This window comes from Lampris incognitus, chromosome 16 (assembly GCF_029633865.1).
Source record: "Lampris incognitus isolate fLamInc1 chromosome 16, fLamInc1.hap2, whole genome shotgun sequence".
In the NCBI taxonomy this organism is placed as follows: Eukaryota; Metazoa; Chordata; class Actinopteri; order Lampriformes; family Lampridae; genus Lampris; species Lampris incognitus.
The window spans coordinates 155,001-166,721 of record NC_079226.1 but is presented as its reverse complement, the minus strand read 5'-3'; the positions used below and the strand labels follow the sequence as shown (position 1 = coordinate 166,721).

The 11,721-nt window shown below is 42.3% G+C and overlaps 1 protein-coding gene across 1 annotated transcript; it reads right to left on the bottom strand.

Annotated features, from left to right (window-relative positions):
• Nucleotides 1-240: 240 nt before the first annotated feature.
• LOC130126653 (involucrin-like) lies at nt 241-10,602 on the bottom strand. The gene is made up of 3 exons (XM_056296261.1): nt 10,365-10,602; nt 2,252-2,683; nt 241-275 (listed from the first exon to the last, which is right to left on the bottom strand). The coding sequence occupies exons 1-3, from the start codon at nt 10,528-10,530 to the stop codon at nt 241-243; spliced, it is 633 nt and encodes a 210-aa protein (XP_056152236.1). The 5' UTR covers nt 10,531-10,602.
• Nucleotides 10,603-11,721: the final 1,119 nt, after the last annotated feature.

Sequence of the window (11,721 nt, the reverse complement as noted above, 5' to 3'; positions counted from 1 at the left end):
TATTTATATAGCACCTTTCACAGACAGTCACAAAGTTCTTCAATAAAAAGAAAAAAGAAAAATAATGTATATAATTAAAGATTTAAGATAAACAGAGATTAAATAGGTAAAAAAATAACAAGCAATACATAAATTAAACAGACTAAACAAAAGAATAAACAGGAGAGTTTCTAGCTGCTTTTTAAAACTGTCAGCAGACCACAAAACCAAAGGGAGAGCGTTCCACAGTTTATGGGCCAACTACTGTGAAAGCACGATCACCCTTGGTTTGAAGCCTGGGTTGAGGTACAGACAATAAACAATCAGAGGACCTAAGTGATCTTGATGTTGTGTAGGGACAAATTAGGTCGGCAATGTAGGAAGGCGTCTGAACTCTCAAAGCTCTACAGGTAATCACTAAAACCTTAAATTCAACTTTACATTCAACTGGAAGCCAGTGTAAGGATGCCAGAATTGGAGTAATGTCAGAGCATTGTTAGTTCTAGTTAGAAGACTTGCAGCAGCATTTTGCATCATTTGTAGCTGATCCAGAGAGGATTTGCTAAGGCAAGTAAAGAGTGACTCACAATAGCCTAGGTGTATAGAGATGAACGCATGAATAATAATTTCCATCTCAGTCTGTGATACAACAGACCTAAGGCTAGCAATGTTTCTCAAATGATGAAAGCAGGAACAGGCAGTATCTTGACACGAGAAGTAAAGGACATGCTATGATCAAACATAACACCAAGGTTTCTACGACTGGCATGGATGCAAGAGGAAAGAGAATGCAAATAAATCCTGACCTTAGAAATCCCACAATTTAGGGCGAAAAAAGGACTTCTGTCTTGTCAGTATTTAGCTGTAAAAAAATTTATTTGCCATCGTGTCCTTAATAGCTATCACACAATCATGAAGAATGAGCAGTTTATCAGGCTTGTGAGGGTCAAATGAGAAATTGCATGTCATCTGCATACCAGTGATAGGTACATGCCAGCAAAGCTACTGATAATATGCCCAAGAGGAAGCATATACAGGGCAAATAAAATGGGACCCAGGACTGAACCTTGGGGCACACCACAGCACAGGGCAGAAGCAGACACAAACCGACCAACAGACAAAAAAAACTTCAATCCGACAGGTAAGAGGAGAACCATTCTAGGGCAATCCCAGAGATGCCCACCTACTGCCTGAGCCTACCAATCATAATGTGGTGGTCAACAGTATCAAAATCGCTGAGATTGAGCAGCAATACAACAGAACATTCACCTGCATCACCAGATAACATAATATCTAGAAGAAGATACCTTGTCACTGTACATACAACGAAATTCACTGTCAGCATTTAAGTTATCCTCCATGCACACACTAGAAACAGTGGACAGCAGTGTACATTGGGAACAGAGGGCAGCCGCATTGCAGCGCCTGGGGGCCAATTCCAGTTCCTTGTCATCGCCTTGGTCAAGGGGGCGCAGGCAGTTTCAGTGGAATGCTTTTTGTGAAAACCAGACTGAATTTTGTCAAGCATGTTATAGATGTCATGGATATTATGCAATTGCTTAGTCATCACCTTCCCTAAGATGTTTGATATGAAAGGTATTTTGGAAATTAGCCAATAATTTTCTGGCAGTTATGGATCAAGGTTTGGCTTTTTTAAGCAGAGGCTGAACAATAGCATGTGTAAAATAACCAGAGACCCAGTCTGAGCTAATCATGGCATCTGAATAAAGCCTACTTAAATCTGTTACATGTACCTAAATAAATAAAAAAAAAGGATTTGGGCCATTTCCACCTGCAATGTAAATTTAACGTAAAGATTTTTTCTCTTGTATGTTTTTTCATGTGTCTCAGCATATTTCCTCTTCGAGAAAAGCCTTTACCACAGACTGAGCAATTAAAGGTTTTTCCCCTGCATGTATTCTCATGTGTCTCCGCATATTTCCTCTCTGAGAAAACCCTTTACTACAGACTGAACAACTAAATGGTTTTCCTCCTGTATGTATTCTCATGTGTGTCTGCATACTTCCTCTTTCAGCAAAACCTTTACCACAGACTGAACAAATGAAAGGTTTCTCTCCTGTATGTATTCTCATGTGTCTCCGTACACATCCTCTTTGAGAAAACCCTTTACCACAGACTGAGCAACTAAAAGGTTTCTCTCCTGTGTGTATTCTCATGTGTGTATGCATATCTCCTCTTTGAAAAAACTCTCTACCACAAAAAGAGCAACTGAACAGTTTCTTCAAAACAGATCTCTGATTATTTATTTCACAGTTTTCTTTTGTGTCCAAACTTGACCGTGGTTCACTTATCTGATTCCAACCACTATCACTAGGTGGTTGTAATTCTCCATGTTGATCCAAGTTCCTGGCTGGCTCTTGCAGGCCACAGTCCTCTCCATCAGCTTCTGTTTTCATCTTTTCAGTTGAGCTGCTGGTTTCCTCAATTTGGCTTTGATGAAGCTCTAAAGATTGAGCTTCCTCTTCATCAATTTCACTCTTCACAGGGACAGGAGTGAATTGTAACTTGTTGATACCAGCCCTCTCCTCAAATTCCAGAAGCTGTTCTTTCCCCTGACTGTTCCACAGGTCCTCCTCTTCCTTTTTAATGTGTGGGGGCTCTGGCTCTTCCTGGACCAGTCTGGGACTCCACTCCTGTTGCTCAGACGGAACCTCCTCTTTATAGCCTAATAGTTGTTGAGGGTCTAATCAGAGGGCAAAACAAAAAATAAAAATTAGTTAGTTGTACTTGTACAGTTAATAACACTATTTTTATTTTTTTTAATTTATTTAACCTTTATCTAACCAGGAGGAAACGTTGAGATTACAAACCTCTTTTTCAAGGGAGACCTGGCCAAGATAGGCAGCACAGATACAAAATCACAGAGTTGCAAAATTACACATTTGAAAACACAAACAAAAGACAAAATAAAAATTAGGAAAAAAGTAAATTACAAGCAGATTATAAAAAACAAGTATATGTTGTGAAATCAGCTTCAAGTACTCTCAATTTGGATTCAAAACGGCTCAGTGAGATTAACTCTGTAAGTTTCCAGTCATTCTGCAACATATTCCAGGTTAAAGGTGCAGAATGAACAAAAGCCTTTTTACCCAATTCAGTGCGGGGTAAAAAGGCTACTATATTCAGTGACTACAATTCAGTTACTATATTAACATGTTTTATCTTCAACCCTTAAGTTGGGAAACTTGAACAGCATTTACTTTCTGCTTTGCTGGATGCTATCAGACTGTTAACAATGAGCTATCCTGTAGTCAACAACTCCATACAACAAGACTTTCCTCAGTCAACAGTCCTTAGGATCAGCTTCGCAGAGCAGGAGCTGTATTTATGAAAAATCTTAAGGCTAAAAGTAGCTCATAACAGGCCGATTTAGGAGAAAATCCTAAAACCAATAGGTGAAAAAAAAATTTGGAGGATTAAGATCCCAACATTTTTTGGCTCAGGGTAATTCATGAACCAATTTAGTACTAAAACTAGATCTTAAATTTACAAAACATTAAGGATAGTGGAGAGGACTCATAAGTCACTTAGAGCAAATCGTAAAATAAAACAAAATAAAATAAAAAAAAGGCTACTGCCATTCACAGCAGCTGTTAGACTGGGAGGTGATCCCAGGTCCAAATGTGCCTTGCCTTTTATCATTTCTTTCCTTTCATGGCCAGGATGTGAAGCGAAAGCTGATTTGGTTTCTGTTTGTTTGCCCAGCAACACATTTAGTTCGTTTCCATCAGCCTTCTTCTGATGCAATTCTACGTCATTAATGAAAAAGCCACATTTTGAAACCTACATTGTTGGTCTTATTACTTTAGGAGGTGCAGGCATGCAAGAGGCTGCATTTATGACCTGAAAATATAGCCTAATTGATAATAATTCGTTTTGATATAATGTATCATGAATTTCCTGTTTTTGGTGGTGTTGTTTTTAGGAAATTTTGGATGTGTGTGTTTTTATTTTGCACCGCTGTGGGCTGGGAGAAACGAAGTTTCATTTCTTTGTGTATGCAAGTACATGTAAGAAATGACAAATTGTTCCCGATTCCTGATGTATGTTATCAGCTTATCAATATTTTTTGTAAATATATTCTTTGACAATGGCAACATAATTTTCACCTTCTGCCACTGCATTATTCTACTGTATGGGCTGCGCTGGAACCCCTTTCCATAGTGTTTCGGGAATTCTCATCTCTCAAAAATGTCACTCAACTAAGTGACCTCTTCAGTCTGAAGAGGTCAGTTAGCTGAGTGATGAAACATATATGTCAATAAACGTATCCAGATTAACTGATTCAACCTTCTTTGATCACCTCACATTCCTTACATTTTGACCTTGTCTTTCCTTTACATGCTGTTATAGTCACTTTCAATGGTAACAAAATAAACAAACATGACTGCGCATGTGTTATTATGGCCCAAACTTAACTTCTAGCACCAGGTTTAGTGTCTTTAATGTTCTTTGTTCAAAAGTCTGGTTGCTTGGTGGAAGAAGCTGTTCTGGAGCCTACTGGTCCGGGCTTTGAGGCTGCGGTACCGCTTGCCTGATGGTAGCAGCTGGAACAGTCTGTACTTGGGGTGGCTGGGGTCTTTGATAATCCCATGGCTTTGCTGATACAACGTCCATTATAGTATACGTATGTCCTGGATGGAGGGAAGCTCGCATCCAAACTCGCATAATGGAATGTCTATCTGGATTTATGCAGCAACGGAGAGGTGTGTAGACACGTGGGCACGATTTTGGTTACTGTGGAGGGGTGTATTCAGGATGGACTCCAGAGTGGCCCATCTGTCACCTCAAAACCAAGTGCTTGGTCACGAGTGACTAAGAAGGTGAGCAGTTAAATGACATGACACATTACCTCCCAGTCTTTTCAAATCTCATAGTGTTAAATTGGAGATATTTTGTTTCAGCAAAATGAATCTAGCTATGATAATACAAGTCTAATGCTACAGATGTCATAATAATGCCTTTTTTCCTCAATCATTATTTTTATATATAAGCATAATGTATATATCAAATATCGTTTCAGGCTGACAATCCACAACCTGAAGCTCAATGCAATTTCTTGAAAACTGGAAAGAAGATGCTGCTACAAGCTCCCCTCTCCCTTCCCCTGCTAAATCCAGATTCTAAAATAGGCCCTGAATGGAAGTTATAGTTCACACATCTCCAACAAATCCACCAGTTGGCCCAATGTAAAATATTCAGTAGCCGTATATATAGCAGCGTAGGTGAGTAAAGTTTTTCACAATTTCTTTAATGAAGACGTTGTGTGCCAGACTGTGTGGCAGCAGTGAGACAGACACAGCCTCTGAGCCAGGCAGTCAGGATTTCACCAGCAGTCAGGAGAGCAGGATGAGCAGGTAGAGGAACCCAACGTGTTCAGCAGCTTAGCTCAGCCCCAAAGTGAGCATGGCAGTGCTCTGAGCTGTCCGAAGTGCACAACATTCTCTGATGCCTTCATTAAACTGAGCCCTGATGAAGTGGTGGAACTAGAGAGAAACACCAGAAGACAGAGCACAGAACCACTCTGACATGATGCGGGCAAGCTGCGCACAAAAGCAAGAACAGCCAGTAAGGTGCCACAGCGTGACGCAACTGAGCCAGCTAAGTTTCTTGCTTAATCATCTCTACCTCTCTACCTCAGGCCCCAGTAGAGCGTAGCCACAAGGTATGGGAAGGACAGTGAGGCGTAGCACTAGAACAAGCGGGACTTCACTCCTACCTAAAACCAACACGGGCGGTCAAAATGACTGCTGGTTTTTAAGCTTTTTGAGTCAAGATAAATACCCAGTTGAGACCTTAATGCATTACATGTTAGTATGTCTGTTAGAAAACTAACTGACACCAAAATTAACATTTTAACAACTATAATACTATTTTAAAACAATTTCAAATGGCCGCTGTCCGCCTGTAAATACTGCAATGCCTCAATGGTAGTCGTGGTGCGTCTGTAGCGGCATCTGTAACCAGACATGTTGGAAATAATCAAACATCAAGTTGAGACTATTTGTCTGCACTGGAGGACGCTAGTGTGTTTCTAGGACACAGCAACGAACTTCACACAGGAAATGATGGGATATGACGCACAAATTACAAGCTGTCTTTTGGACCGCTCATGGTCGTGTTAGGTAGATCTTATTGTGGTGATACACAAATGAGGGTAGATTCAGCAGGGGCTGCTGCTCCTTTAAGGCAGACGTTCGGAGTGCTGACGTAGGCACTGCTTAGAGTTTCCGGGGTGGAGCCATGTTTGCAGCAGCCTAGCGGTTAGCTGGTTGCCAGGAGAGATTGTGCTGTATCTGTGTCGTTTTGTGTGGCGAGTAAACAGAATTGACTCAACTCGATCTCTCCGTCTCCTCATTCCTGCACTCCCATCTTTCTTTTTTTGTGCAATTGATCTAAAACTCATTTTAAAGTGATACTGACATCAAAATCTGAACATTCCCATTGACAGGCTGTGTTCCGAGGTGGAATGTGACCACGGAGAAATTCAGTGGCCAAAATGCGGCCACTCGAGAGAGATCTGTGATTGGCTGGAGATGGTGTCCATTGACAAACTGTGCCGGTGGACAAGGAGACACCAGTCAGTTTGCATAGAGGGTGCGTCCGTAGCGAGATGCTATAAAACCACGGAGAGGCCGTTCTTTCACCCCTCCTGCTAGCTACTGGGCTCGAGTTTGTGCTATTTTGCTGAGACTTTAATATCAATCTTGCTACGACGTATCTATCTATCTATCTATCTATCTATCTATCTATCTATCTATCTATCTATCTATCTATCTATCTATCTATCTATCTATCTATCTATCTATCTATCTATCTATCTATCTATCTATCTATCTATCTATCTATCTATCTAGCTAACAGTTATTTGTATCATCGAACATATTATTCGCCAAGTGGTATTGCACTGCCGTGCTGTAGGCCTACCACATGCCGTGGTTTCTATGGCAAGTGACGAGCGGTACCAAGCCCCACCCACGCGAAGACAGTAGCCAATAGCTTTGAATTCATAAAACTACGCCTATTTTTGGTTATGATTCAAACTCCCAATGTTAAAAAATGTGTTCAGAAAGGGCACATCAGTCTCTCTTTAAAGCAAATATCTGCAATTTTAGGGGCATTCGGGGAGTGGCAGGTCTGTATCTTTTTTCCCCCCACAAAGTTATTAAGCTTTCAAAATCCAAAACCGTCAAAATGATGGCCTTGGTCATTCTAGTGTTAAAAGTAGCAAGTAGTCACACAGTGAGAAAAATAAATCATGTCTAGAAATAAAAAATGTTGATGAATCAAGATGCACCAATAATCGTTTTATAATCACATCATAGCCTTCTGAATCAGAATTGAATTGTAAGGTGCCTTGAAATTCCCACCCCGAATAGACACGCTTCATCACTCATCTAAGTGACCTCTTCAGTCTAAACTGACTGCAGGAGTCCCACCCTTATAAACAATATAGTGACTGCAGGTGTCCCCACCTTATAAACAATACAGTGACTGCAGGTGTCCCCACCCTTATAAACAATACAGTGACTGAAGGTGTCCCACCCTTATACACAATACAGTGACTGCAGGTGTCCCCACCCTTATACACAATACAGTGACTGCAGGTGTCCCCACCCTTATAAACAATACAGTGGCTGAAGGTGTCCCACCCTTATACACAATACAGTGACTGCAGGTGTCCCACCCTTATAAACAATACAGTGACTGAAGGTGTCCCACCCTTATAAACAATACAGTGACTGAAGGTGTCCCACCCTTATGCACAATACAGTGACTGCAGGTGTCCCCACCCTTATACACAATACAGTGACTGCAGGTGTCCCCACCCTTAAAAACAATACAGTGGTATAACCACCCAAACCGACAATCAGTTTGTGAGGGCAATTCATATTTGACGTTTGCTTACTTTTAATCTTTCACCATGACCTTACATTGCTTAGATCGATACTTGAAGTCCATGTGTAACTGAACAAATGTAGTCTTATAAAGTGTCTTCTCCAGGTGTACAAATAAGGGCCTATTGTTAATTGTTGTCTGTATGGGAGACTCACTGAGTGTAGCAAGTGTGTACACACTAAATGGAGAAGTGGCATTGGTGGACGAGAGCTGGAAGACATGAGATAAGGAGGGGAAGAACAGACAACTGTCCTATAAGAGAGACTGTACTGTATTGATCGGTGCACATTCAGGCACCTGGGCTTGGATGTGTCTGTTCATGAACATATATTAAAATCGTGTGACAATACTGTAAGAGATTTTTGTCTCGTTTGGAATTAAATAATTGCCACACCAGATTCATATGTAAATATGGGTGTGATCATTAACTAGAGTTACAATGGCCATGTGTACTATTCACAGAGGGTTGGGGAATAGTTGCAATCACAGCATTGTAAGATGGTGACAGATGTACTCTTAGCCCCCCCCCCCCGGTTAAGGGATGGTCATTCCCTCTTCACATAGATGGCCTCTCTGACTTCCTGTTCAAACCAGTGTTCCTGCTTATCAAGGATGTGCACATCCTCATCCCTGTGAGAGTGGCCACTGGCCTGTAGATGGTGTAGACCATGGAGTCCTGGTCTGACGTGTTAGCTCTCCTGTGTTGTGCCATCCTCTTGGCCAGCATCTGTTTAGTTTCCCCAATTTACAAGTCATGGCAATCCTCCTGGCACTTAACAGCTACACTATATTGCTGTTTGTGCCGTGGGACCCGATCCTTGGAGTGGACCAGTTTCTGGTGCAGTGTGTTTTGGGGTTGGAAAGCAACTGAGACATGGTGTTTGGAAATACGTGTCTCAAGTTTTCCGAAACTCCCACCACATACCTAAGAGTACATCTGTCGCCATCTTACAATGTTGTGATTACAAACACTCCCAAATCCTCTGTGAATGGTACACATGGCCATTGTGACTCTAGTTAATGTCACACCCATATGTACATATGAAACTGGTCGTTGGTTTGGGTCGTTATGCCACTGTATTGTTTATAAGGGTGGGGACACCTGCAGTCACTGTATTGTTTCTAAGGGTGGAGATACCTGCAGTCAGTTAAGATGTCACTCAGATGATGATGAAACGTACCTCTCAACAAACATGTCCAGATGAACTGATTCAACTTGCTTTGATTTTACCTGGATTACTGAGCATGCATAAAGACGTTACTGTAGGTTATCTCTTTGTACAGCATGCTTTGATGGAAAAACATCGTGGCTCTTATGTTTGAATCATCTTGCTAGGTACTACAACAGAAAATGATCAGGCAATGTAACGCTGTCAAGTCATTGGGAACAGGCATCATAACGTCAGTTCAAGACGTAGCTAAAGTGTATCAACGACTAGCATTGCTCTAACATTACTGTGTTAGTTTATACTGTAACGTGCATGGATAAGGAGGCACGCTGGCCACTGGCTGGCGGGTCTGAGCCTTTAGTCGAGCGGTTAACGACGTCTCCTGCGGTGCGGGCGATACGGGTTCGCTTCCCGGCCGCGGCACTTCCTGTGGTTGCGTTGTCCCCCGAGCTCGCTACAATACAGTGTTAGCCAGCGCTTATCGTGACTTTGTTACCTGGAACGCAGTGGGGGCTACAGGTCTCTGAACTGTTGCCTGGCTGCCAAGCCCCTCTTCGCAACGTGGGGATCCATGCTGTCCGTCTTCCCTCTTCTTTGGAAAACCCAAACACTCTTATTTTCGAAATGGCGTTTGTTCCTGAGGTCAGGTTGCACCCCACAGCAAAACAACCAGAGCCCAACGCCAGCATGCTCATCAGTTTGTCGTCGGTGCCATATAGCCGGTACACAACCCCAGTACAGCCAGCAGGCCAGGCGCGTAACCTTGGCAACGCGCGTGTCCGATGAGCGCGTCTATATAGCAGCGGCCTAGTTTGCACCAAGGGCGGTGCTGAATGTGCGATGCTGGACCATCAACCTCGGCTTCGTCGCTGATACCGGTGGAATAACTGTTGAAACACTGGATGCATGCATTTGTTACAACAGACTTGGGATGTTGTTTACAAAAACTGGGCTGGGAACTAAAATGTTCAACTTTTTGAAACAAACTAAATTTAACTGACCAGGTCTCTGATATGGATCCCAGCAAGAAATGGCCAGCTTACAGTCAACACGTCCTTAGAGCCACTAGCCCGGCTGAACAGAGGTGAACGCGATACGGTACAAATGGTAACCAATCAATGTCCCTTCTTCCCGATATCCAGCGAAACGTGATAGCGTGCTCCACGTGCAGGCGTCATCTTTGCGCGTACCCCCCGCCCCCCCCTGTTAGCCGGCGTTACGGACTGCCATTGTACCCTGACGACTGAATAATATCTCGTCACTTGAATGAGATCAGCTTATTCTCCTTCTACCAACCTGGTCTGTTGCTCTCATTCTTCACAGCATCTGCCACCAGCCTGCGTTGGCGATCTATCTCTTCTTCATACTCCTCTATGGCTTTTTCAAACACTCCGAAGATCTCTTCAGCAGCCGCAGTCAGACGCTGCTGGACCACCAGTCTCAGTATTTGGAGTCTGGACATATTTTGCAATGACTTTCAAATGAATTTGTAACTATTTCACTACACAAGAGGTAAACCTATCATTATCGTCATCCTCCTCCTCCTCCTCCTCCTACTTGTTCTTCTTCTTCTGCTGCTTCTTCTTCTTCTTCTTCTTCTTCTTCTTCTGCTTCTTCTTCTTCTTCTTCTTCTTCAATGGCGGGTGGCACCTAGCGTTTAAATTGCATTACTGTCGCCTACTATGCTGGCGTGTAAACGGGGGGGGGGGGTAATTTCGCCTCATTAACCCAGTTTCTTTAAAAACTCAAACAAGCTTTATATTTTATGTTGTGTATTGGCAGCCTAAGTTTGTCCCTTTTAGTTGCTGTCGTGCCCCCTTGTTACGTGTTTTACGTCATTGTTCCTCAATCCTGGGTGTAATCTTGTTGAGCACGTATAACATTTTATACCACACAATATATTTAAAAATGTAGGTGGCTTAAAGTTTCTAATGGGATGTAATTACAATGTCTCTAAAGTTCTATCAGCAGGCGTTATCGTCTTGGTATGTTCACGACCTTTCACCACATACGGGTATCATTTGGAACCAGCGTCACATCGCTGTTAACAAGAAATGGATACTATATGAGGAGAACTGCGGTGAAAGGGGTCTAATCTGTGTTACAGATCTGTTTGATGATAAAGGCAATCTTTATAGCTTTGAACATTTCCTAAAAGCCACATCTTTTCCAGTCAAATATAAAGAACTGACTTCTGTGATAAGGCCTGTTCCACAGGTATAATTGAATTAATGAAATGTCACTTAGGATATCAAAATGTTAATCTTCAAATACCTTGTTTAAAAGTTAATGGAATAAAATTAACAGACATGAAATGTACCAACAAACATATAAGAGAAGTGCTTCACGACTATAATGAGATTTCGCCCAGAGGGAAACCTCTCTGGAAGTCACAACTGGAGGACATAACATGGCGTAAGGCTTGGTTGTGCCCATTGCAATTCTGTATCTCAAATAATGAGAGAGATCCATTTTAAACTCTAACACAACATCTGTCCATGCAACGCATTCATTTCCCAATTTACTGACAGAGAACCTCATTGCACCTTTTGTAGCGCTGAGCCAGAAACGGTTCTGCATTTGTTTTGTCACGGCCCCTCCTCATCTGCCCCTCCCCATCTGCCCCTCCTCATCTGCCCCTCCCCATCTGCCC

What these genes read in the sequence shown, in the direction of transcription:
- LOC130126653 (XM_056296261.1), bottom strand. Translation starts at nt 10,530, where the DNA reads ATGTCCAGACTCCAAATACTGAGACTGGTGGTCCAGCAGCGTCTGACT. An exon ending in GAATGAGAGCAACAGACCAG is followed by an intron (nt 2,684 to 10,364) that starts GTTGGTAGAAGG and finishes CCCTCTGATTAG; the next exon opens with ACCCTCAACAACTATTAGGC. An exon ending in TTTGGACACAAAAGAAAACT is followed by an intron (nt 276 to 2,251) that starts GTGAAATAAATA and finishes ACCTCAACCCAG; the next exon opens with GCTTCAAACCAAGGGTGATC.